The sequence below is a fragment of the Coccomyxa subellipsoidea genome (assembly GCF_000258705.1).
Source record: "Coccomyxa subellipsoidea C-169, whole genome shotgun sequence".
Taxonomy (NCBI): domain Eukaryota; kingdom Viridiplantae; phylum Chlorophyta; class Trebouxiophyceae; family Coccomyxaceae; genus Coccomyxa; species Coccomyxa subellipsoidea.
The window spans coordinates 1,450,659-1,475,964 of record NW_005178037.1 but is presented as its reverse complement, the minus strand read 5'-3'; the positions used below and the strand labels follow the sequence as shown (position 1 = coordinate 1,475,964).

The window sequence follows — 25,306 nt, the reverse complement described above, 5'->3', positions numbered from 1 at the left end:
TCTTTCTGAGCACGCCCCTTCGGGGCGTGCAATAACAAAAGCAATGCTGCACATCCTTCAGATTTACCTACAACAATCTCAGCATTGCATAGTACCTCCGTCAAGCTAATTATTTCGGTCAAGCCTGTATCTATAGGATCGTGCGCTACTCGTTTCTGCGAAGACAGCAATGCCATTTGCCAGGTTACCGTTGCAAAGTAGGATTTGAAAGGGGGGTGGGACGGCCGCAAATGTTTATGGGAGTAATTTAAACGAATTCTTGAAGTCTTCTGTCGCTGGCCATGTGAGGTTCGCACTTTTGCCGGTTTTTTGGCATCCCCATCCTTGACTTGTTTGGACTCAGCTAATCGAATGTCACGACCATCGACGTGCATGTCTACTTCTTTCGTAGTGACTGCATGCCCTGCCAAGCCAATTCCTTGAAATGAAATGCGTGCAGGCAACACAGAGCGTTCACCTGAATTGAGCACTGATGCACCGGACAGACACTGAAGTCGTCTACAATCTAAACCAACATCAAGTTCAATTGTTCTGGTGAGCGTTACGATCCCTCTGCTGCTGTGAGTAGCCGTGGGTGTCTGCCCTGACCTGGCTTTGCTTGGAATGCCAATCTGATGAGGAGCATCTGGAGAGGACTGTGCACCCCAAAGAGTAGCAAGTAGCCCAGGTGCTTGTAAGGATAGTTGTATCACTTGTACTAGAAGGCATGCTGCTGATGTACTTCTCATTCCTTTAATGTCCTGGTGGATCACTTGCAGAAACCGTTGTGTGATGACTTCATGCAGGACGAATGGTCAGGAACAAGAGGTGGAGGGTCAGTGTCAAGGTGATACCATCAGCCGACACTCCTGCTCTGCTGCAGCCAGGCCGCAGATTTGGGAGGAACCTAGGCAGCACTGTGGCAACATCTGCACCGAGGGGACCCCGGAGGCCGGCCAGCGCCCTTCCATCCTGGCGGATCCCTGCAAGAAACACAGCTCAGCAGGAAGAACAGCAGGATGGCTTTGCAGATGGAGATGGAGAAGCCGCTGCTGCCTATTATCAGCCTCCGCCCTCACGCCGGCGTCTGCGGAAACAGGCAGCTCAAGAGGATAATAGACGGCTGCACCAAGCATGGGATGCGTGCTTTGATGACAATGTATTCAGGAACACATGTTTCCAAGCTGGTCAGCCTGCACGCCAAGCAGCACTGAAGCAGCAGCTGCAGGCAGAGTTTTTGACAGCTGCCAGAGCAGCCCTGCCCGCTTGCAGTCCATGCAGTCAGGCTGGGAGGGTGGGATCAGTGTGGGAGCAGGTGGAGACGATCAGCAGGCTTGTGTATGTCTCGATCAGCGGCAGGACAGAGGTCAGCCCCCCAGCATTCAGGTGTGGCGGGTGCAGTGCCGCCTTCACAGTCGATCCTGTGAGCATGGGATGCTTTCCTGCAACGCCACAGAGGCCGCTGGTTTACTACTCTGGAGCGCTCATGTTGCAGACGCATGAGCTCAGCCTCGCCAGCCCAACCTCAATGGTCGCCTGGACTAGCGCCCTGGAGGAGGTGCACGTCAGGAACGGCTGTGTGCCGTACGGGCAACTGAGTGGCCTGCCCAAAAATATCTGGAGGAACCTCCCAGTGGCGGTCAGACAGTGGCGCAGAATGGACATCGCCACACATGACCTCAACAGGCTTGGCGTGCAGCCCATCTGTTCGGAGGCAGGGCTCAGCGGTGACTCAGACTTGCAGCTCGGCCAGCCGCCGCCGCCCCAGGAGAACACTCAGAGGGAAGCAGCAGCGTCGTCATCGCCACCAGAAATGGAAGCAGGCAGCCTCGCGGCTCAAACTGGCAGAGATGCAGCTGAGGTGGGCCCGGCGACCCAGGAATCTCTGGACAGTCGTGCCTCCGGGGGCCCCACTGTGCAGTGTCCTTGCTGCTTTCGCACTTGCGTGGCAGCCATTGCTGACGCCTGCCTGGGACTCACGCAGCTCAGGGCGGCGGGCAAAGCCTCTGATTTCCTGCAGCCGAAGCTGCCCTATAGCCCCTTCATTGCTGATGAAGAGGTGAAGGCCTTGCTCGCTCAACGGAAGGCCTTGGACCCGGCGGCGCTGGAGCGGCCGGTCTGCTCTCAGTTCGTTGCTGCCACGCCAACCGCCTCAGACACGCAGCTGCGCCTATATGTGCAAGTGAGTCTCCTCGCATTTTTCTGGGATCTTGTTGCGCTTACTGATGTTGGCATGCATCTCATATATCCATGATTTTTTTCTCTTTTTTTCCTGGCCCCGGCTGGCAAGGGTAATACTTGGCAGCACCCTAGCGTGCCTTGCTTCAGGTGGTAAAAATACTGAATACCATGCCCACGGTTGATTGGGTCTTGCTTGGATCTGGCGAGTTCAACAAGGGGTAGGGTTATGGCAGCCTTAAATTGCAGCTCTGCAGGATGTACCTTGCTTGGCAGGAAAGCGTGTAACAAGAAGATGTGCTGGTGCTTTGGAGCCGGTCTGACACTCCCGCATGTGCTTGTGCGTAGGGCGTGGCAGCAGCAGTTTGCCGCCACGGGTATGTTCTCGTGGCGGCAAACCTGTTCACACCGGAGTGCTTTGTTTACTACGAGTTGCTCCTGCAGCGTCTGCTGAAGGAGTTCAAGCCTGAGGAGGGCAAGGATCTGAAGTACTTCTTCATTGACATTGCTTGCCAGTTTGACCCATATTGGCGAAGGTATAATCTTTCGTCCATCATGCCTGGCGTTTACGTCAAGATGTGCCCTGTACAATTATTGCATGGAACAATTTCACTCCTAGTGTCTAGTACTAGTCATGCTATGAGTGTGTGGATTCGTCGGAGTGCACAGCAGCGTCCCCTTTGAATGGTGATGTGTTGTGCTGGCAGGATGGTTCAAGGAAACGTGGAGGGTATGCCTGGCCTGGCAGTGGGGCCGTGGCATGTGAAGGCTCACATTCCGGCATGCCAAGAAAAGTATGGCGCCCGCCGCATGCTAGCGGCAGGAAACTCCTTTGGTGACAACATTGAACAGGCTTGGGCACATTACAGGAAATTTGCACACATCTTGAAGCGCATGGCGACTGCCACGCGGGAGGACTACATGACGGACCTGGTGAGTTCTCCTTTCATATGATGCAAGCTCTTGTAGCCTTGCTCGATGTTGCAGTTTGTAACCCTGTAGGTGCGAGAAGTGACAATGTTGGTCCATGTGCAGGCGATGGCTTGGCAGCGAAAAAAGGAGCGCAGGTTGCCCAAGCAGCTGCTTGAGTGGCATAGGAGGGCTGCTCGACTGCTGGCACAACTGCGGCAGTCCACGGGGGCCCTCAAGCAGGAGATTGCCCAAATCAAAGCCCCCGAGTTGCAGGTAAAATGCACCCCTCCTAGTTGCTGCACCTGTCTCTACTGATTCTCTGGGGAGATGCCATCTTGATATATCCTGCAGTCTGCAATGCTTTGCATGCTCGCTTATTGGCTGATGAATCAGGTGCAGGGTGGCGGTGGCTCAGGAGGCGTCCCATCACCGGCAGGCCAGGATCCTCTCCAAGGCGGCGCTGGTGCAGGCGCAAGTGACGAAGCAGAGGTGTGTTGGTCCTTTTTGAAGGCTCTTCTCTAGCATGGAATAAGTATCAATGGGTATGCTAGTGAGAAGGAGGTGCTCAGAGGACTCAGAGTAAAGAGCTGCCTCAGAAGAAAGTATGCAAGCAGATTGTTTGTTTTGCACGCAGGGGTCTGCCCGGGAGCAGCGGCAGACATCGTCTGAGGGGGCATCAACAAGCGCGCCCACCATCCCGGTGCTGCTCCACTCTGCACCTTCAGTTGGCTGTACTGGTGCTTGTTCATATGACATGATAGGACATTTGACATGTGACTTATGACATGACAGGACAAGACATGACAGGATGTGCATACTGGTGGAGTTTTTGTAAAGAGCAAATGGGATGCACACCTTTGGAAGATACATAAAGATGCATGAATCACTGATGTCAGGATTCTTACTCGCAGGCCCGTCTTACATGGGAGCACCACTACCAAGGCTGCTTGGAGGAGTTGTACGCGCTGGGTGGCAGTGTGACTCTCGCAGCTGAGGGGCAGCAATCGCTCTCCGAGCAAATGCGGCATGAGCACCGCCGAGTCCTTGAGGGCAAGCTGGCAGCGTGGGAGCGCAGGCACCGGGTACAGCTGCGGTGGGTGGAGGCAGACCGGTTGTACCAGGAGATAGGGGGTCAGCGGAAGAGGTTCATGATTCAGCAGCTACATGCTTCCATTGCAGCCAGGTTCGTGGATTACTACGCCCTACAGAGACAGCTGGAGACAGCGGCATATCGTGAGCGCACTAGCCTGAAGCGGTTGCGGCGCCAGATGGAAGCCATCGTGTCCAAAGTCAGCGATGACATCCTTCAGCTGCGGCGCTGGCATGCCGCCCCTGGGGACTATCAGGGAGCGCAGTATGACTGCCAGCGCTTGACCGCCCCTGGCTTGCTCGCGGCAGACACATTGCCGTGGCAGCGACAATCTGCTCAGGCAGGGTTGCTGGCTAGGAAACTGGCCGCGCTGGCGGAGCAGCAGGAGCGCTTGAAGCGGTGCTCCGAAGAGATGACCATCGTGCGGCGTGAGGCCAGGGATATGGTAGTGTTTTATGAGCACTACGCCCAGCAAGTGCAGCAAGCCGCTGGGAGGGGAGAGCGCCGCCTGCCCAGCGCCCGACAAGTTCCCCATGCGGCGGAGCTGGGGGAGGCGGGTGTGCATGCAGCCCTTGAAGCTTTCCAGCTCGGGCAGCAGGTGGTGCTCCTCTCCAAGCTTGAACAGTATCAGCACTTGGGCGGCATGGCAGGCAATGCTGTGGAAGCGCTGCACGCCGACCTCACAAACCTGGACAGCGGCACCAGCTCCGACTCGGACTGGCAGGATGCGCGGTCCGATGCCTCCTCAGACAGCAGCGGCGGCGATGATGAGGACACATAAATATTGGCACATTTGAAAATTTGGCAATGAGCATCTCGCCTTGTCTGCCAATTTTGATGTTCTCGATGCTGTTTCAAACTTTGAAAGTCAGTAGCTTCTATATAGAGTACAGTAATCTTCTATAGAGTACAGTAATCTGATTGTTCTACAATTCATCAGATCCTTTTTGGGAAGGGAGTGCGCTGTGGAATCATCTGCCAATTGGCTCAAAAATCTCAAGATCTCTTAGCAGCTTGTTCTCTCCACACACTTAAAGCAAATAATTAACACAGAGTGCCAGCTTCTTATGTTGTTAATGTAAATATGCATTGCTGTTAAAAATTATCAGTTGTTCAAGCGAAAGGCAGCCTATTGAAACTTCCTGCAACTCTTGCAATTCATGTAGCTCTGAGCAGTGCCTCTCTCTATCTCATATAAGTGTCAAAATGTGATCAATGCCTGTCGTGAATGGAGGTGTCCCTGTCATGTTTTTAAAACTTTGATGAAGGTCCACCAAATTAAATTCGTTGAATTTTATTTTTGGCAGCATATCATAATATTATGATAAAATTATACGGCTAATACTACAAATTAATATTAGTATTAATACTTAAAATTTGTATATATGTACAGGTGTCCACGTTGTTAATAGTTAATAGCATGTTGACTGCCAGCAGCCAAAAAATGAACAGTATGAACCTTGACAAGAATTGCTACTTAGAAAGATTGCCTGCCAGGTTGTGAAGCTTCCTTAGTTAGAGGAAGGCCATGACCCACTGCCCACCATTAATGACAATAAAGACCTTCAGTCTTCAAAAGATTTGTATTGGTTCTAAGAAGATATGTCTGTCATAATGTGATTTTTTGATGACTCTTGGAGAGGTCATGTCAACAGTCGGCAACATGCGCCCATATGGCATGCATGTGACTCTGGACCAGATCCTCAAGGTGTAATTATAGTAAATATCTGGTTAGCTACCTATAGGCTGAGCATGTTGCAGTACCGTCATTGGCTTCACTTTCTACCAAAACCTGGGGGGACTTTAGTGTCCATGCAAGCCTGTGAGTGATCATTCTCATGTCGACAGCTTGTTTGGACCATCCAAATAAATGACCATGATATTAAAATATTTATCAGAAGCCAATTAGCCCTTCAGCTTCAATTAATGTTTAACGAGTCACCCATTGCATGGACTTTATCTCCACATTGTGAATTCGAGTTTCAAGCCTTAATATTTGCAGTGGCTTTAATTCTGCTTTGCAAGAATTATCAGATAAAAAAGAATAATGCATATATTTGACCAATTGGAGCAACAAGGCTTGAAGCCTTGCGAGCCGAGCTTGTTCAATATAATTAAATATAAAATAAATGAATGCAACAATAATATCAATCTGATCTATTGACAACAATATTACACTGTAGAGGCGCCTTCTAGTTATAATCGAGTGATTGCTTTTTAAGAGTACACTGAGGGCAATGGTGTGGCAAATAACTAGTGGGTACCCACTATTCACTTGCTACCAACACCGGTGTTGGGTAGCCATTGTGGCAACTTGCAATTGCCTGAAACGTTGATGCACATGTGTACGTGCCCACTGGCCACGGGCATGGCATGGGTTGCACCTGCAGCACAAGACATGCGTTGCTCATGAGCACATCTCGAGATGCTTGATGCTTTAAAGAAATTTCTCTCAGGTTATAATGTTCGACGGTGGTCCCACTGGAATCTCTTAATGGGTAGCCTTACGCCATTTATACTAGTACTGACCCGATGGCATCATTATGATCATCAGCATGATGCTTAAGGCTCCAAGGCTTTGGCCCGCGGCTTCAACCCGATTTCTACAGCACTTCTACACTTGGATCATACTCTTGCTTTCCTGAGATCTCACCTGTACATGACCAGTGCCCAGTGAATGAGGGCGGTGTGTGCATGCATGGCTCCCGCCTTCAAGGAAGTTCAGTGGTTGAAGATTACTAGGTTTCCTGCACACACAGCCGTGGTGCTTGAAGGAATTTCGAAAACCACACTCTTCGAGAAGGCATTTCAGGGTTTCGTTTGAGCAAGATTACAAAGGTGGCAGGTCCTATGTTCAGAGGTGTGCTGCCCCAACCCTGGACTGCAAAAGCCTCTTCATAGCGTGCGATACCTACAGGGCCGGTCAAGAGACTCTTTCACAAGAATACCATCAATAATCAATATTGAAAGAGTCTAAATATTGACGCTGAGTGCGTGCTGCACGGACAGCACGTCCTCAACCCTGGCGATCTCAGATGGCTGCTCGATGTAAAGAGATGTGCCCATCAAGGAGGGGCACCCACGCTGTGCAGCAAATTGACACCCCAATTCTGTCGCTTGTGGCACATTTGATTGATACACATCGCGTGCGTGTACCATAGCGTGGGTGCCGGCAAGATAAGGGCATCACCTTTGCGCCATCTGATGTGACATGCCGTGTGTCTTTATGCAGCGACCAAGAAGTGCGATGATGCTGAGAAGAATCTTGTAGCAATTCTTCCACGTTCAACATTCTATGTGAGTGGATTTCGACACCGACATCGTAGAGAAACAGCAAGAACGAGCCAGGCTGCTCAATGACAGATGGGGTTAATAATATTATAAGATAGGCTCAGGGGATTTATTTTCTTGCCCTCCACCGCCACTACCTTGTGGCGGTCAGCAGCAGTGCTCTGTCTTCAAGCAGAAGTGCTCCATCCCACTGGCCACTTCAGATTCGAAGGTTGAGCATGTGAGGCAACCGGGAGCAAAATTACCTTACAGATTGTTACATGCATGATATCTGGTTACCGTCATGATTGTTGCGCACATGTGCAGAGAGGGACAAGTGAGTGACTAATATTAGTTGCGTAGAGCGCATGGATGTGCAACGCCTTGTAGTGAGGCAGACTTGGTCACAACCTACTACAGTCCTCATTGCAATATCAAATTTAGGACATAAAAAAAATTGATGCTACATTTGCGTCATGCTCACACGCCAATTCTGACTAAGCTTGAAACTGACTTAGCTTGAAAGTGCAAAGATCACATTGCAAGTCACTCTCCAGCCGCCGGTGGGCGCCTCAGAAAGCGAAGGCACCTCTCGGGAACTGCCACCATCTGATTGCCCCCAATTGCTTCCAAGGGTGTTCTGCCTGCTCTGACTTCATCTGTGTCGCTCAACCATGCCTTCTGGTGTCCAGCCCCAGTTGCGTCTGTGATGGTGAGCCCGCAAATAACACCAAACCCCTCAAGCTCAGCACCGTGGAACCGTGTGCCAGGCCCAATATGCACCACCTCTGCCGTCCCCACTATCCTCCTGTCATCTGTTAGGACATAGACTGTGTCATCTGGCAGAATCTGCACGTCACTGTGCGCGCTCGAATGGCCTCTGGCTTGCGGCGAGGGGTTCAGCTGACATGCCAGCCCTGCGATGACACCCATTGCAGCTTCCATGTTGATCCCAGGGGAGGAAACTTCCAGGGACGGTCGACCTGCGCGCACCAACACACAGCTGCTTACAATCCGCGATTATTACCGCATTCAAGCAATATCTTCCCTAGTGTCTTGCTAGGATGTCAAGCTCAAATTTATTCCTGTTGTTAGTATTACCCAGATGACCCTTAGGTGCGGCACTCTACCACATCATATGTAGCAGGGTGCGTGAGTGACAGGCATGACTCAGGCAAAGGGGCAAGCACAGCATGTGGAGCAGGGTGCGTGAAAGACAGGCATGGCTCAGGCAAAGGGGCAAGCAGACACTTCAGCATTGAGAGACAAGACATGAACAAATCAACTACACCAGCGTATGAGAGCAGTCAGTTGACAAGTTCACAGGAATGACAGAGCAGGATTTTGTACATGCCTGCTGGGCCATCTGCAGAGCGGTAGGAGGAAGCTGGCTCCTCATCGGCAGCGAGCTCCAGAGCAGGATCAAAGAAGACCATGGCGCCAGACAGCGGTGACTGCTCCAAGGCTGACTGCGACTGCTCCGCTGCCGTAGCACTCCCACCTAGACAACACATGCCTGTCGTCAGCTTATTGCTGACAATTACCTGTCGATAAACCTTCGGGGTATGATTCGCATGGCATTATAACTTAGAAACTCACTGTGAGTGGAATCATATAAGCCAGGACAAAGAGAGCCATGATGGCTCCTCACCTTCTCCGGCGCGCGCCGCATTCTGCTCCTCAGCCAGCAACATTGCCAGCGCCACACCAGTTGCAGCCTCTTCGACGTTCATGGGCGAGCTCCCGGCAGCGCCTCCGAGAGCCACCTTCAGCCGTTTTGGATGACAGAGGGCCGCTGCAATGTGCCGGTAGTCGATCACCAGCACAGCCATTTTGGCCGGCGATGCGGCATGCCCCTGCATGCTCAGCCGCACGTTGGGGACTGGCACAGGCTGCGGCGACTCATCTGCCAGCAAGCAGCCGTGCAACGGCGACTGGCTCGCACAAGCTGTGGGCTGCGGCGGCACTTCGCTGGCCTCAGGCAGGACACCCTCTGCCTGCCCTTCTGGCTCTGCTGGGTCACTGTGCTGCTGCGCTGGCTGGTCATCCGCATCTGACTCAGAGAAGAGGTTCCCAACCTCGTCTTCGTCGCCCTCAGTGGGGGGACCCCAAAACTCTGCGGCTCTGGCGGTTGGGCGCCTGAGCCTGCCTCGGCTGCCCCTTCTGGGCCGATTGCTGCCACGCGCCCCGCCTGTGCCGCGGCGGCCACGCTTCCTGCCCCGACCCCGCCCATGCCCTTCCTGCACGCCCCCACCGGTGGCTGCCTCTCCTGCACCCCGTCCCTCCACATCTGCGCGTGCCCCACCGCCTTCCCCTGCCACCGCTGCCTCGGGCTCCCCCTGGCTATCTGTCTGCACGCGCGCCTCGAGGAACCATATCTCCATATGCAGCTGGTTGCCATCGCTGCCTGGCTGCACAGCGCGCACCAAACCAACAGGAGCCTTGGCAGCACGACCCAACTGGGACAAGTTGCGTGCTGGGAACTCCCCGTCGCGGTGCAGCGTGCTTGTGACGGCCCAGAGAGCGACACCAATCGAGGGAGTGCTCTCCCCCAACTGCGGCAGGTAGTGGCACTTGTCGAAGGTCCAGAGCAACTCGTCAATCTGCTTGAGTTTGACCACGGGCAGGCCGCTGCTCACTCCTGCAAACATGTGAGCGCCTCAATTGACTGGCTATCATTCCCTTCCATCAAATCTGCAGAAGTTAAAGCCTTCTCGGGTGTGCAACAGTCACCAGGTGATCAGAGCTTCCAGCTGAGAGCGCCCACTCACCCTTGTTAACAATGGACTTGGCCGCTTCCATCTGAAGCTGTGACTTCTTCGGCGCCTGTAACAACAATAACTTACAATCAGTGTGTTCAGCCAAACTCGCTTTCACTGCACCAGCAGCTTGACAGATGAGAGGCGTTCACAAAGCACATGCAAACATAAGGATCCTCAACAAGATGCCCACCTTCTGCCTTGCTGGTCTTTGCCGTGCCGGTTGGGCTGCGGCCTCAACAGCGGCTGTGATCTCTTCAACCGCCGCCGCACTCGGCTCCAGTCCACCTGCATGACAGCATCCATTAGCTGCCAGCGCATAAGATGTCCAGAGGAAATGGTGAGGACATGTTATTAATTTGCCAGGCATAAGATGTGTAGGCGCTGATCGTTACAGCCATCATGGATAGCTACCTTCTGGATGCTCAAATCTAAGCAGCCCTTCCACCCTGGCGAGCAGCGCGCTTCTGGTGAAGATCACTGGCCGCTGGCCTCTGTCAAGCAGGAACCGCTTCAGCTCTGCAACGGTGGATGAGGCCTTGAGGCTGAACGCAAGCCACCGTTGGACGATGTCCTGCTCGGCTCCCTGAGCGCTGAGCTGCCTGCGGCTGATCCCTGGCTGTGGCGCTTGCGAAGGTCCTGCAGCTTCTGCCTCTGGGGCTGCGGGACCCTGCATGCCGCCTGCTGCAGCTGTGGCGCCCCTCTGCGCCTGTCCTTGGGCTGTCTGGCCTGCCTGAAGTCCACTGGCCTGGAGATACGAGGCTGCCATCACTGTCCTGTTCAGGTTGGGCACTGCTGCCAGCAATCTGCTGGCGCTCTTGCTGAAGCTGACTTTCTGATTGAGGTGTCTCGTTGCAAAGATGGCGGTCGAAGTCGTCCCATTGTCTTCGAGGCGAGCCTGCTGACCACCAATGATGCCTCGAATCTTGCTTGATCGCCTATCGGCTCTCTTCCTCTCCAAGTCGCCGGTCTCTGCCTCTGAACGCAACGCAAAAGTCAGAGTTAGTTACTCTGTGTCAAGGTCATGGGGAGATTCAAAACATAGGTGTTCCCAACCTTCAAAGATGGAGTGCTTATTGAGACCTACCAATCACTCCTTGATGCATGATAAAATTCAACTTATCCTCATTGAGATCCTTGCCCCTGGTTTGGGCTGCAATGACGCAGTCCTCACAGCATTTGTGGGTAATATTTCTGAGCTCTGGATACTTTTCGCTCTCAATCTTCCCGCGAATAGAATAGTAGCCATTAGCTCTGGACAATGCTGAAGGTTCATCTCGGCCAAGGCAGCTCTGATGGAAATATCTGACCCCTGAGTCCACGGCATTGCAACGTTGCAATGGCACCCTTGCCTCTTGTTTGAAGACCCAGTCGGCAACAGCGTCGTGGCCGTATTCGTCCTTTGTCAGACCTTCTGAATAGAATCTGATAATATAATCACAACCTACACAGCGAGTCAAGCGTTCTGAACTTGCGCAGTTCGGATGAAGCTTCTCCTTGTCACTGCCACACTTGTAACACGGGATCCTAGCAATAATAAGTGACATGCTCGGTACAGAAACACATCACTGATCATTCTCCATGCTTACTGACGAAAGGCCTAATTTTTATTACCAAAATGGCATGCTATGGAATGTGTTACCAGGTGGCATGGCCCCTGATTGCCAATAATCCACCACATTAGTAGCGTTTACATCCACTAAAGTAGTGGATTTTGATTACTCGGGTGCCCTGACGGCACACCGTCCTTTCCGAGGAATACTTTTGCTGACAATACTAGGACTTACTTTAGCCGTGGTCAGTGTGCCGTTCAAGGTCATCCTTTCTGAATGATGTTTCACTTATGATGAGCAATATAAATTTCACAATTGGACGCAACTGCAACTACACACTGAATTACGTTGTCCATCGTTGCGTCCAAGGCAGAAGGATGCGCTTCCGACCCACCTTCCTTGAGCCGTTTTCTTGCCTCCTTGGCACGTCTTCAACGATAGCTCAGATAGACAATGGCAATCAGATGAAAAGTTGTGGTGTGATGCCAAATATTTTAGCTGCTCCTAAACGAATCCTCGGCCGATCACCCAAGGTGGCAGTGAGCCCCTAATGCTCTACTGTTCAATGAGCAGTCAAATCAATTTCTCCAACTCATCGAGAAGCTAACAAGGTTTGCCAACGCTTTTGGGAGGTGTGGTGGAAGAAGAAGCTTCAAGAATAGAGCAGTGGCTGCGGATGGCGCCTCGTGTCAAAGTCTAGGTTGGATACGCCCATGCATGAACTTGATTTTGTTGGGGGGCCTTGCATTTTGTGTCGGTTGATTCTGGAGCTCAAGTTGGAAACAATCATTTATGGATAAACTGTACAGTGCAGGTCATTGATAGCACAAGGGCCTGATATCAAGCACAGCTGCCCTGAAATATCGGGATATATGCGATTTGAACCAAAGACTGCGTTCAGAGTACAGACAGCATATTGGCTTTGCACCCAGAATTTGTGTCGAGTTCTACAGAGTTATGATGCAAAGATTGTGCAACATACAGCGCAAGGAGCCGCTGTGTAGCATGTATGGCACCGGTGCTGAAATGCAGTGTCGGGCTATATATGGTGGAACCTGCAATGCAAGTTATGTATGACCATGTGCCCTTGCATGGCGGGACTGAATTGAAGCAACGTGCCTCAGCTAGAACTTCCTTAAAAGCCAGTCAGCCCCTTCACTCACAACAGTGCTACAATTGTATGACATGTCGTTCTCTCGTCAAAACCCCTTCCGGGCGCCTCACCCCTTCATCACCCGTGGGATTCGCTGGACACCTCATTACTGTCCCTGTCCTACGCTATCAGAGGCGCTCGTGAAAGCCAACAGCCAGATACAGTCTCATCTAACACTTCCGACGGTTCCTTCCAGCAAGCCGTTGTTGATGGGGCGCAACAGAATCAGAGTACTAGGGGCTTTGACGCAGCTGCCACAAACCAAGAAGAAGAAAAGAAGGATCAACCACAGGACACCCTGCACGCTCTCTGAGCGGGAGCCTGCTATGAGTTTAGTAACTGAAAAACTACCTTGCATCCATCAACAGATTGGCGTCTTGGCCGACACTCTCCGCATCTCCTCTCGCTAGAGACTTGCATGTCCATTTGGGTTTGCCTGCACGACTCCATGTTGGGAGCTACTATGGTGAAGAGTTCCTGATCAGCCTTTGAGCGAGTTGGGTACCTTCCAGGCTACAGACCGGCTACCATGTCCAATGACAGCACTATACATTAAGACGAAGCCACGCAACCACACCACACCGGCAGCCCAGTCCCATATTCATCAGCCTGCAAGAACCTGTGAGGGCCGCCTGCACCGCGTCGAGGCAGGGCACTCCACTTGGCAGCATCCTTTGGAAAAGTGGTGCTCCATGCCTGGTGCGGTACGCGCGCATGCCGCTCAGTTGAGTTTGCCAAAGCCGGTAGACTGGCCGTTGGGAGCATTCTGGCCACCTCCATAGCCATATTGATTGTACCCAGAGTAGCCCTGGCCGGTGCCGTAGTTCCCGTAGCTCTGCGCCCCGGCCTGGCCCTGGGCCCCATAGCCGTACTGGTTGTCGCGGCCAGCGCCACCGTGCTGCAGCATACAATCGAATGTGCATTTAGCAAATGTGTGCACTCGAGCATTACAGTATCGTGTGCGGCATCACATTGCGGCATGTTAGGAGCCCGCATGGCAGGAGCCCGCATGCACACAGTGCTTGAGCAGGACTTCATGAGCTGGTGGGCAGGCAGCTCGCTTGCCATTCAGGCTGTAAGAGAGGGCAGGTGCACACCTGGTACTGGCCAGCAGGCCCTGCTGCATGGAGCTGCGAGCCGTCAGGGCCATACAGGGATGAGGCAGCATGCGGTGGGTAGCTGTCTTTCTCCTTGCCTGCATGCGCACAGCCACCTTTACTTGAGGGCGGTAATGCTTGCAGTGAAGATACATCTGCTGTGACTGCAAGCATTACCCCAGCCAACTGATGTCAAGCAAATGTGACTTCGCACAAGATGAGGATGTCCCATGGATGCAACGTCTTGAAAACCTGCAGAGCTCCACAGTAGTGAATCTTAAGGCACGGACAAAATGCGCACAACATGGAGCTTAGAGGCTGAACATAGTTTTTGAAGGTGCCGCACCTCGCATGCGCTGTTGATTGCCGTACAAGCCTCCCTGCCCGCTGTAGCCGCTGCCACCTTGGTACTTGCTGGACTGAGCATGGGAGTAGTTGCCACCTGCTTGGAAGTCCACGTTGGGCTGGTTGGCTGCACCGCCGTAGCCGGGAGCCTGCGTATAGAATACCTTTGCATGAACACATGCCGCTTCCTCCACATGACAATGCGCCCGTTTATACTGCAAAATAAAGTGAAAAAAACAGCAAACCTGAGCTGCTGAGCAGAAGCAGCATGGGAGTAATGACTTGTCCTCAACATTCCGTGCTTGTATGCAGATCAACATAAATGGGAAGAGATGGACACCTGTGCTGGGTAGCCTCCATAGCCACCAGGGTGCTGTGGGAAGTATGCATTTTGCACGCCGTAGTGCGGCATGTAGGGGGGGTATTGCTGCCCGTAGCCCATGGCAGCGTACTGCGGCACCTGCTGCATGCCTGGAGCTGCGAATGGCGCCTGCTGAGAAATACCAAGAACCCTGTGATTAGTGATCAGTGTTGCTGGTAGAAGACTGCACAAATGGAGGTCCCATGTCTGATCAACAGACAGGGTCCTAGCACCAGAGAGGCATATGGGCATCTGCAAGCTCAAAAGATGGGTTGTTTACCTGCTGCTGCCCGGCAGCTGCCGCGGCAAGGGGCGCAGAGGTGCTGGCCGCTGCAGCGTTGGCACCGAACTGGCCTGTGGCGTGCGGTTGTGCGCCGTAGGCGGCGTGTCCGGCGGCGCTGTGTGCGTTGCCGGCGTTGTACTTGGGGGCTGGCTGGAAGTCCTTTAGGGCCGACTGCTGGTTGTAGTTGCCGTACTGGCTGTTGTCGTACGAGCTCACCTGCGCCAGACACATGTCATCACCACTATGCAACAATGCACGTAGCACTCCGGGGCAGTCGGCATGGAACCCTTTTTGCAAAACGTCGGAGAATTCCTCCTGAAAATTGTCCGATCATTGATATCTAAAGTAGACTCAGATCAAACTCGCAGTACTATACTTTCCTGTGCCGAAGAAGCTTAGCAAAATCTTGGGAGCAGTACAGCACAGCAGCACAGCCGAAAAAATGACAGAGGAGAGGGGCACGCACCGCAGGCTTGGCGGCAGGAGCGCTGGTGCTGGCAGTGGGGGCCTCGTACTGCTGCCCGTACTGCGCCGCCGGCTGCTGGGGCTGCTGCGGCTGCTGCTGCCCGTACTGGCTGTAGGACGACTGTGCGTTCTGCGCGCTCGCGGGCGCCTGGTAGCCACCGGCCGGCTGCTGCAGGTGCTGCTGCTGAGCGCCATAGGCCGGTTGGCTGGTGGACACAGCGGAGGCCTGGTAGGAGTAGGCAGGCTGGCTGCTTGGTGCCTGCTGCTGCTGCTGCTGCGGCTGAGGCGCAGCTGACTGGTAACCTCCCAGGCCATAGCTGGCCGGCTGCTGCTGCGCGGCCGGCGCCTGGTAGTTGTTGTAGTTGGTGGAGGGTGCGCTTGTCTGGTAGCTGGGCCCGGAGAAGAAGTTGCTGGCAGGCTGGCTCGTCGTTGTCGACGACTCCTGTGCATCCCAAGCACAACCTCTCAGCAATCAAACTTGTACACATTTTGAGCTGTAGCCACTCCTCCCGACGCATCATCTTTGCTGCCCAGCACAACATGAACTCTGGATATTCTGGACTGCCTTCTGCCCATGATGGTAATGGCAGCAATTACAAGCACTGCAACAGTGGTGATAAGGGCATGCCTGGAGCCTGGTAGGGGCCAGGGTTGGCGCCGCCGCTGGAGTGGGCTGGCTGACAATGGGCCCTTGTACAGAGAAGGTAGAGTAGCCGGTGTTCCCAGCCTGCTGGTAGCTGCCCAAGCTGCTGCCCATACCTGCAACAATTGAAAAGCATGGTGTCTCAAATATCATCCTCGGCCCTTTTCTAAGGCTAAGAGGTTGGACATGAAGAAGTGATAGCCTGCACAACGCAAATTTGGGCGGATCTGCAGTGCATCTACCATTAGTGCCAGGTACACCTGCCTGGCAGACATGCAAGCAGAAATGCTGATGGTACACAGGTGACATGGCTTGATGGGTGAATGCAGGGGCATGCTGCCATTGAGAGGCTGTTCATGAGATGCATACCTCCACCGTTGAACACATCCACAGCAGGAGAAGATGCTGCTCCATTTGAAGTTGCGGCGGTGTTGCGCTCGGGAACCGCCTGTGGCGCAGTGTGCTGCTGCGCGGAGCTGTCGTCATCTGCAGTGTTGATCGCGCCCGCGTAACCCTTGCGGTTGGGGTCAAACCCGATGTTGCCAAACTGCAGTCCCAGGTTGGTCACATCCCGCACCTGTTCCCCACTCAGGTAAGTCAGAGACTCATAGAAAACTAGACAGTACTAGCCCACTTGTAGATAAAGTGGTGGCTTTCAGACATGTAGCACAAAGTTTAGGACATGAAACTACAAACTGCCTCAAGATTAGAAGGCGCATAGGAACTCCGTAATCGACCCTTCTCGGTGGCGCTGGCTGAGCGCAGCAGCTGCAGCGTGTGGGAACCTGCTCTATGGCGTCAATGCCCTGGGGCTTGTGTGATGCCAGGCTCGTAACAGCCTGGTCTTTGGTATTCCTACTTGTTGTTGAGGGGGCTGCCACCCCAGAAAAGCTGCCATAGTGAAAACAGAAAAAAAAACTCTTGCCTGCTGCGGGAGGATCACCCGCTCCGCGGCTTTCATGTCCGCCTGCTGCTGGAAGCTCCCGGACAACTGGGTGCCTGCAGAAGAGCTCAGCAATCCCGATGATGTGACCTGAGGATCAGCCACTGACAGCACGTCGTTGTTGGCGAGGGAGATGCTTGGCGCCGGCGCGGCCATGCTCCCCGGCACGCCTTGCGCAGTGCCCAGCAGAGACGCCCCCAGCGCTCCCATAGGCGCGGCAGGCTGCGGCTTGGGCTTGCCCCACGCGTTGACGGGCGCGGCCGGTCCGTTGTTCTCCGAGCTCGGGTATCTTGCCGGCGGCACCACCACGGGGGCGATCCCCAGCGCGGCCGAGATGGGCGTGTGCCGCGGCGACGGTCCTTGCACCTGCAGGCAACACGCTCCGTCAGCGAGGCTCCGCTTCACCCCAGATTGACAGGAGGATCATGGTCGGTGTCATGGTACATTGTACATGGTACATCGTTGGCTGGATGCGGACCTGCACATCCTGTGTGACCTGGTTTGACTGTAGAGAGCCACCGGCTGCAGGGCTGCTAGATATCCTCTGCGGTGCGCTCACTGCCGGGTCGCCGAGGGAAAGGTCTCCCTGCGCCACGGCAATGATATGAATGTCAGCAATAGAAGTATCACTAAATCAGACGGTTGCTGTGCTTGCATGTGTGACCAGATCGTCAAATTGACAGCATACAGCGGAGGACAGGAAGTACCAGCTCTGCGATGGGGGCTGTCTCCTTCTGGGAGAAGCTTTCCTGCACACTGTGGGCAGCTTTTGGTATTGGTAGTGGCGCAGCTGGGGGAGGAGGCCGCTTGAACAAGTCTGCCATGGTTTTCCGCCCCGGCGTGCTGCCAACTGCAGGCTGCCACGAGGATGGAGGTGCTGCAGCAGCTGGTTGTGGAGGCCCAGGTGCTCTCGAGTAGGTTGGTCTGCGATGCATAAATGTGAAACTCGAATCTCGAACACGCCATCACCAAAAGTTCGCGTGGAATGGCTGCACGGGGGAAGTAACGCACTTTGCAGGTGTGGGCTCAGGCAACGGGGTCGGCCGTTGTTCCTCCGTGGGCGCCGATACGGCTTCTTCAGCATGCGAGCCATCCTCTGCCGGCTTCCCAGATCCGGTTCTGGCTGCTGCACGGTCCAACACAACTCCCTCAGCGCCGTTGCAAACAAAACCACATCGGTCCATCCCGAACAGGACAGTTGCCTATGGCCGAGGGTGTGCACCTCTATTGGCGTTTCGATCGGGACCGTTCCGATCAAGGCTGCCCCGAGGCCCCCTGTCCCGATTCCGTCTGTCTCCCTGCCCTGCACTTGGCTGCCGCCTCACCTCAATCACCTTGGAGCCATCCTTCTTTCTCTCCTCCTCCCTCTGCAGACAATGGCAAATATTCAAGACAAGCGCATTCGCTCCAAAAATATATAGTGCTGCAGCAGGAACATGCAGGCGCACCTGTTTCTTTTTCTGCTTCTTGTTGAAGACCTGGCTGAACGGGTCTGCAGGCACAGCAGAAATGGGTTATCTTCGGCACAGATCTTGCAAGAAATGAAATGCTGCAGCAGAAAAAGCGACAAAAAACGTACTGTCGATAAGCCGGCTGGTTGTCTCATTGACATCATTGTTGCACTCAAGGAGCATCACCATGATGTCCTCCTCACTGGCCCCTGCAAACAGTCAAGGACCCCATGAGATCTTCCATTGGTGCCTTTCCCTACTTGTAGACAAGCTAGAAAGGAACTTCTACGTTTGTGGAAAGAAATCCAGGCCCTGCGCGAAATGAGGCCTCCAAGATAGTGCTTGTGCTGACCTGTTGCATCTTTGATGGTCTCAATCGTCTTCCTGTTGAGACCCTCCCCCTTTCCATTTTCCTTATGTGTCTCTGCGGAGCTGCCAGCCCCTCTTCGAGACCTCGCAGCCATGATGTGCACTCGTTTATACACTGGAATGACCTCCTTTCTGCTCCCGAGCTACGCCGGCTGATAATGGGTTTTTTCCTCACCGACCCTCGACCCTAATGGTCCCTCCCTGACCCACTCAGCCTAATCTGGACCAAATCCACCCTTCCTGACTCTCTCATGTGTGAGGGTGAGACCCGAGACTGTCCAGGATATCACGGGACCAAATATTCAGATCTCGATGAGGATCTTGATGGACGCCGAGGATGCGCTGCATGCGCATTGTGCTCATGTACCTACATGTATAGCATGTATTTCCGATGAGCCATAGGTTTACTTAGTTAGAATAGTATGACTTCAAGATGTCAAACTTGAACAGTCAGTCTTCAAGTTGGGAGTTGAAATAGTATTATTGTCACGGTAATTATGATGACGTGTGGCATCACGTGTATGTGATGGTGATGTGTATTGGTCACCGTGCTTATTGCAACTAACTTCACAGTAAAGATCATCACAGCCGCAAATCTGTCATTTTACCAGCTGTGCAGGCTATGCATAGCTGAGTGATTGGATCGCTAACAGACTCTGGGATGACCTGGAGGTTTGGCCACGAGCATCAGGACCACTCACACCAAAGTCAATAAGTGCGTAAGGTGCGACATATTGTAGCCTCCAGCAATTTCCATTCGTTGGATCCCACTCAACCTGAAGCCTGCCCAAACAAGCGAGTGTACGATATGTACACAACTTTGTTTTCACAGGGAATCACGCAGCAGCCACAGCCGTTAATGCCTTCCTGGCTTCAGCCACATCACTGCTGAGCGCCTTGTAGCGCTTCTGCAGCAGCTGCTCCCGCTCTTCCTGTGCAGCCAGTCGCCCCGCCACGGCCGCCTTCCGCTCTGGCATGGCCTGAGCCTCCCTCTGAGACAGCGCTCGGAAGCACGCCAGCTCCTGCACATGTGTCACTCAGGCTGAGCGCCTTGCTGTCCTCTTCGATTCTTTTCCCTAAATTGCGCGAGGCCACTCTGGCACGTCTGCATGTGCTGCCGCAGTACCACTTTGCTTGAAGCTCATCATGAGGTACTCTCAGTGCTGCTGCCCCTCAATGCTAGAGCACAAGATTGAGGATTTTTGAGCATGAAGCAAACCAGTCAGCAAGGCACAGCGGGGGGGCACCTGCTCGGCAGTTTGAACGGCCTGCCACGTCGTCTCCATGTCCTTGCGCACAACGGCCTCGCGCGTGATGTAACCCTTAGTCAGCACAGTAAGGCGGCTCTCCAACTTTGCCGCGCGCATCGCCTCCTTCTCCATTTCCGACCGCACCGCCTCGTGCTCGCTCTGCAGCACACACTCATGCCATCAATAGTGGACCTTGCAAGTTGCAGCCTGGCCAGAAAACTCCCTTCATACAGCAAAGCAAGAGAACACACAAGAAACTTCTTTCTCTGAGGCCCCATAGTTAATGCAGTATCATGAAGCTCATAACACGGTGGGGCACCTCTTAAGCAGCGTCTAGTGTCCCTAAGCGCGCGCGTGAGACACCTCAATTCCCTATGTAAGGTCACAACAAATGAAGCGGCACTGGCAGCGGGGCAAATAAAGTATTGCGTGCCTGCATGGACTCCACGCGGTCGGTGTTGGTGGCAGAGATGCTGCGGTCATAGCGCTGGCGCTTGGGCAGGTAGATGAATTCGCGGCTGAGTGCGGCCCAGGACTCCATATACTCCTCCTCCGAGACTCCCTCGTGGCCCATCGCGCGCCGAACGTGCGCCGTCTCCGCGCGCAGCACTGCCAGCGCCGACGCCATGTCCTCCTCAGCAACCTCATCCAGCGGCTCTGCCGGCTGCGGCTCCGGCCGAGGCCGCTTTTTCTGCGACAAGCAACACATTTCCCTCAGCCATGTTCAGGTGAACGTACTACATCTGGAATTGAGTTATTTTCTGACGATAAAAACGTATGTGCACAACTTTATCTCAATGCTGGTGAACCTCTAGAGCAGGACATGCCAAGGGTAAGGCTTGGGCGTATGCACTACATGTCCAGGCCAAATGTTTCCTATCGCAAAGTGCCAAACACTGCGCTGAATCATGATTTTGCCAAAAGCCTAGAAACATGACGTGGACCGCGGCAGAGGCGTTACCTTTTTGTCCTTCTTGCTCTCCTTGACGGGGTACTTGGCAGCGTCGTGCTGCAGCAGCGCCTTCATCTCGCTGAACAGCAGCGCCTCCGCGGCCTCCCTCTGAGACAGCCCGCCGGCCTCCTCCGCGTTGCGCGCCTCGGGGCCGTGCTCCAGGGATAGCGGCCGCGGCAGGCCCCTCTGCAACACCTGCAAGGACGCCACACAAGCACCAATCAACATGCCGCCACTTGCAAGAACCCCCAAACGTGCATTGGTCAGATGACATATTACATCACGTGATAATACATGCAAAGAGAGAATTTGCAGACACGGGCAGGAATCGTGGGCAGGACCCACCATATGTGCAAGCAGGAACGATATTTGAGGACATGGTCAGGGAGCAGAGTGGATTTAAACTGGTGCAGTGAGGCTGCTCACCTGGCTTCTCTTCCGCAGCTCCGCCTCCTCAGCCGCTCTGGCTGCGGCCTTGCGCCGCGCAGCAATGTCTGCTGCATCCTCCTCCAACAATGCTTCGCCGTCGTCTCTGTCCTCCGGCAACTGACCACACACAAAACCCAAAATCAGCAGGGATCAAACTCAAATTTGAAGACATGGGTGCAGAGCGCAGAGTCAATCCATCACATGTCATGCACATCAAGAGGCTGCAGAGTCATTCTGCGCAAGACACTATAGATTGGGTGGCTGGAATGTACTGCACAGCACATGCATGACCACCTCGCACCTCTGGCACCATGATCTGGTACTCGTTTTTGGGAGCAGGCAGCCCGGCCAGTCCCGCTTTCAGGTTGTTCTTCTCCATGGCCTCCCGTGCGCGCGCTTCGCGGCGGCTGGCCTCGGCCGGCAGCAGCATGTCAGGGTCGTTGAGGCCGAGCTCGTCGCGGACAGGGGTGCGCATCGGCGTCATGCCGGCGGCCGGGCCGCCGCGTAGGGGCGTACCTGCCACAGATGGCGTCGCGGAGACACCTGCTCACATGCAAGGCACACGTCAGTCTTCCAAGGATGATTTATGCTCAGGCCATGGCTGTGTATCCAAACATGGCTGCAGGACCAAAACAAAGGTCACATCTATGATCGACATGCTTTCCAGACTGGGAATTCCTGTGCATCTGCTTTGGGAGGCGAGACAACAATCATTAAAATTCACAACAGAAACGATATCAATCAGACCAGCATGAGCGGCAGCAGCGGTCGGATCATCACCTGCAATGGCGCGGCCACCAGAGGGAGTGGCGCCAGGATGGGTCAGCGAAGGGGTGGCTCCAATGCGAGGCGTCAATCCAGCGGCGAGGGGGTTTGGCGTGGCGGCGGTGAAGGGCTTGGGCGTGATGCCGCTGAAGTCGGAGTCAAAGAGCTCCGGGTTCTCGCCGCCGAACAGCGGCGTCTGCCCCTGCTGCAGCCGGCTCAGATTCTGCGCCTCCATCATCACCCGGTCCTGCCCGCTCGCCGTCACCGCCCGCGGCGTCCGCATGGGAGTCGCCATCCTGCACGCAAAAATTATGACTATTATTTCTATTACACGCTTTTGCTGCCAGGAGGCAAGGTGCGTCCTGCAGGCAAGCTGCAATTAAAGGCTGCCATAAACCTACCCCTTGATGGACTCGCCAGATCCAAGCAAGACCCAATCAACCATGGGCACGGTGCTCAGTATCTGTACCGCCCCCCGCCAGCCGTGGCCAAACGCACAGAGTTACTGCGCATAAGCTCGCCCCATGATCAAATATGGCGCTACAGTTGCAGACAAGCTGCCCGTACTCAAAGTCGGCACAACTGTTGGAGTGTCAAGACACATGAGCTTGCTAACGAGCTGCGCTCACTCGGAATGGAGCCATCATTTTGAGGGTGAAGAAAGGGAGATTTGGGGGTCGGTGCTGACCTGGCAGGTGTCTGGTAGTCGCCCAGCAGCCGCCGGGTGGCCTCACCGCCAGCACCATCCATGTCAACATCCATGGCCACCTCACCACCGCCCTTAGCAATGGCTTCCAGCTCCTCTTCTGTCACCTGATTGATGATGGCACGAATGCATATTGGGCCAAGATATGCCAGCAGAAGATAGCAAACATACTAACAATCTTAAAACACTGGTATGAGCCATCCAAGACTAGGTGCGTTCAGGGACAGCTCAACAGATGTCTTCCTAGGTCCCCTATCCTTGCAAATTCTCCACCAATTACTTTGAGTAGCTGGAAAATTCATCAAGGTCAGTTACCACACTGTGTTCCACGCTTTGATGGGCGTTCAAGCAGGTTTTCACCATCCAGTGTGCTGCATATTTTGCAAGAGCAGTCTCTTCTCTACATTTTTGCAAAATGACAAATCCACTTCAGGCGTCTCTAAATAAGTGCTGGTAGTCACGAGCAAATGGCAACTTTCTGGGGTTTGCATTCGGGCTCTATCTGAAAGATGCCCTTCAATTTCCACAGACGCCTCTTAACATGAGCTGAATCCGGAGCAAAAGTAACAAGAGCATTGCATCAGACCTGTGGGGCAGGAAGCATCATGCGGCCCCGGCGGCGCATGCCACTGGCATCGTTCAACTCCATGGCCTTTGCCACGGCTGCTGGCTGGTTGTGGGCCTCCCTCAGCTTTGCCTTCTGCTCGTCGCCCTTCATCAGGTTCGCCTCAATGTCCTGCACAAGATCCATCACGAATGTCAGGTCACACACCATCCTCTTGGGGAAGGCATCACAAATTGCAGGCTGCAGACCAGGAATACTGCTGCACATGCAGCGATAGGAGCTTGGGACTGTCAAGAGCTTTTCTACGAGCCATCCACTGGGCTTGGGGTATAGCAAGGGAACAAGCACAGAAGAGGAAAAAAAGCGCACCTTGCGCCGGCGGCCCTCCATTTCCTCGAGGGTGGCGGGCCGGAATTCCTTGCCGATCTCGCGCGTGCGCTCCTTCTCGGCGCCCGTGTCGAAGAAACCGGCCGCAGGCGCCTGCTCAAAGGCTACCTCGCGATTGTAATCGATGCCGCGCCGGCGCTGCGCCTTCGCCTTCATCTCGATGCCGGCCGCGCGCAGCTCGCGCTTCTTCTGCAGCGAGGCCAGCCGCCGCGCCTCCTCCAGCTGCCGCTCCCTCGCCTTGCGCTTCGCCTTCTTGCCCCTGTGCGCGCCCCAACTCCCTTGCTTAGTCTTCCAATGGCATCATCCCTCAACAGCATGCCATGAGATGCTGCTGTACCGACAGCGGCAAGCAGCAAAACAAGCCAAAGGCACCGAATGAATAGCTGAGAGCAAAACGAGGTGCTCCACTTTGCACTGTAACGGAGGCATCTGTAGGTACTAGATTCAGTTGTCTCCTCATGTGCAGGCTGGATACACGGCTGCACACCTGGTGTTGGCGAGGCGAGCTCGCGCTTCTGACAGCATCTCCTTCTCGTCTTCGTCCATGTCAATGGGGTCAGGGCGAGCAGGTTTGGCCTCTGGGTTGGGGTCGATCTCGCCGGGCCGCAGCCGGCGCGGGTCATCCGCAGGATCATAATTGTCGTCCTTGGCTGCTGCTGCATCCCTGCAGTCAATCAGTTCCCGCGCATGCGTCAGTATTTGGTTGACAAGCACCTGAATAACGGAAGGTTCGTACACGTTTTCACTGCTGGACTTGCTGACTGAGATGGTAGCATTCTGTTCACAAGAAACAGCAAGAAATCCTTTTATCACGGCGAGGCCACTAGAGGATTGGAACGTACAAGAGCTTCTCATAGCGCTCCAAGCATTGCGCCGGCGTCCGGCCTACAATGGGTGCTATAGTGCGCCACTGTGTAGGCATAAGCTTCGCAAGATGCAGCAGCTTTTCATCCTCCTCACGCGTCCACTCTGTCTTCTTGATGGCTGGATCTAACCACTCATACCAGCGGGCTTTGCACTGCTTGGCAGACTTGCGGACCAGCAGCGAAGAGATACGGGCCCATTGATTTAGGCCATATTTCATGACCGCTGCTTTGAGGATTTCATCCTGTAAACACAAGCACACAGGTTCCTGACTTGTTGAGGAACGGAAGCACAAGACTCTAAGGCCTGGTCATGGCGTAGTCCGAGCGGACAAAATCAGAAAAAAAATATTAAGTACTCCACACGATTGTTGCATTGCCCATAATTTACCAAGAGCTCTAAAGATCGGCCAAAAACAGACACCGTGAAACCTCAGAGCAGACATCTTCCCTGATAGATCGAGAACGCACCTCAGTGTTCTTCCACACACCACCCTTGATCATAATCCTCATCTTGGCTGTCACCTATCTCACCACC

General features: G+C 54.1%; 6 protein-coding genes across 6 annotated transcripts; 3 read left to right on the top strand and 3 right to left on the bottom strand.

Annotated features, from left to right (window-relative positions):
• Nucleotides 1-70: 70 nt before the first annotated feature.
• On the top strand, nucleotides 71-1,691 carry COCSUDRAFT_28638 (hypothetical protein; the record flags this gene model as incomplete). Its single annotated transcript, XM_005648614.1, has 3 exons — nucleotides 71-288; nucleotides 440-534; nucleotides 786-1,691. A coding segment is annotated over exon 3 (900 nt), but the record flags the coding sequence as incomplete, so codon positions are not given.
• Nucleotides 1,692-3,191: 1,500 nt separating this feature from the next.
• On the top strand, nucleotides 3,192-5,256 carry COCSUDRAFT_32982 (hypothetical protein). The gene is made up of 4 exons (XM_005648613.1): nucleotides 3,192-3,342; nucleotides 3,469-3,558; nucleotides 3,704-3,769; nucleotides 3,981-5,256. Exons 1-4 carry the CDS (start codon nucleotides 3,196-3,198, stop codon nucleotides 4,938-4,940), a joined length of 1,263 nt encoding a protein of 420 aa, XP_005648670.1. The 5' UTR covers nucleotides 3,192-3,195; the 3' UTR covers nucleotides 4,941-5,256.
• A 771-nt stretch (nucleotides 5,257-6,027) lies between these two features.
• Nucleotides 6,028-10,957, bottom strand: COCSUDRAFT_47150 (hypothetical protein; the record flags this gene model as incomplete). Its single annotated transcript, XM_005648612.1, has 8 exons — nucleotides 6,028-6,543; nucleotides 6,813-6,906; nucleotides 7,350-8,412; nucleotides 8,784-8,930; nucleotides 9,081-10,070; nucleotides 10,201-10,255; nucleotides 10,382-10,476; nucleotides 10,603-10,957. The coding sequence occupies 6 exons, from the start codon at nucleotides 10,955-10,957 to the stop codon at nucleotides 7,976-7,978; spliced, it is 2,079 nt and encodes a 692-aa protein (XP_005648669.1). The 3' UTR covers nucleotides 6,028-6,543; nucleotides 6,813-6,906; nucleotides 7,350-7,975.
• Nucleotides 10,958-13,103: 2,146 nt separating this feature from the next.
• On the top strand, nucleotides 13,104-13,304 carry COCSUDRAFT_36283 (hypothetical protein; the record flags this gene model as incomplete). Its single annotated transcript, XM_005648611.1, has 1 exon — nucleotides 13,104-13,304. One exon carries the CDS (start codon nucleotides 13,104-13,106, stop codon nucleotides 13,302-13,304), a length of 201 nt encoding a protein of 66 aa, XP_005648668.1.
• A 311-nt stretch (nucleotides 13,305-13,615) lies between these two features.
• COCSUDRAFT_65755 (hypothetical protein) lies at nucleotides 13,616-18,946 on the bottom strand (the record flags this gene model as incomplete). Its single annotated transcript, XM_005648610.1, has 16 exons — nucleotides 13,616-13,792; nucleotides 13,992-14,089; nucleotides 14,338-14,485; nucleotides 14,677-14,826; nucleotides 14,978-15,196; nucleotides 15,447-15,887; nucleotides 16,128-16,204; nucleotides 16,458-16,665; nucleotides 17,032-17,397; nucleotides 17,510-17,617; nucleotides 17,739-17,955; nucleotides 18,043-18,157; nucleotides 18,254-18,398; nucleotides 18,480-18,523; nucleotides 18,611-18,691; nucleotides 18,835-18,946. The coding sequence occupies 16 exons, from the start codon at nucleotides 18,944-18,946 to the stop codon at nucleotides 13,616-13,618; spliced, it is 2,706 nt and encodes a 901-aa protein (XP_005648667.1).
• Nucleotides 18,947-19,438: 492 nt separating this feature from the next.
• Nucleotides 19,439-25,281, bottom strand: COCSUDRAFT_65754 (hypothetical protein; the record flags this gene model as incomplete). The annotated part of the gene is made up of 13 exons (XM_005648609.1): nucleotides 19,439-19,873; nucleotides 20,099-20,260; nucleotides 20,505-20,792; nucleotides 21,063-21,248; nucleotides 21,480-21,599; nucleotides 21,784-22,025; nucleotides 22,263-22,543; nucleotides 22,936-23,060; nucleotides 23,540-23,689; nucleotides 23,888-24,164; nucleotides 24,393-24,569; nucleotides 24,748-25,013; nucleotides 25,240-25,281. 13 exons carry the CDS (start codon nucleotides 25,279-25,281, stop codon nucleotides 19,688-19,690), a joined length of 2,502 nt encoding a protein of 833 aa, XP_005648666.1. The 3' UTR covers nucleotides 19,439-19,687.
• Between the last annotated feature and the right edge of the window lie 25 nt (nucleotides 25,282-25,306).

Coding starts and splice junctions, on each gene's coding strand:
- COCSUDRAFT_32982 (XM_005648613.1), top strand. CDS start 3,196: ATGGCTTGGCAGCGAAAAAAGGAGCGCAGGTTGCCCAAGCAGCTGCTT. Junction 3,343..3,468: donor TCAAAGCCCCCGAGTTGCAG/GTAAAATGCACC, acceptor AATCAGGTGCAG/GGTGGCGGTGGCTCAGGAGG. Junction 3,770..3,980: donor CAAGCGCGCCCACCATCCCG/GTGCTGCTCCAC, acceptor TCTTACTCGCAG/GCCCGTCTTACATGGGAGCA.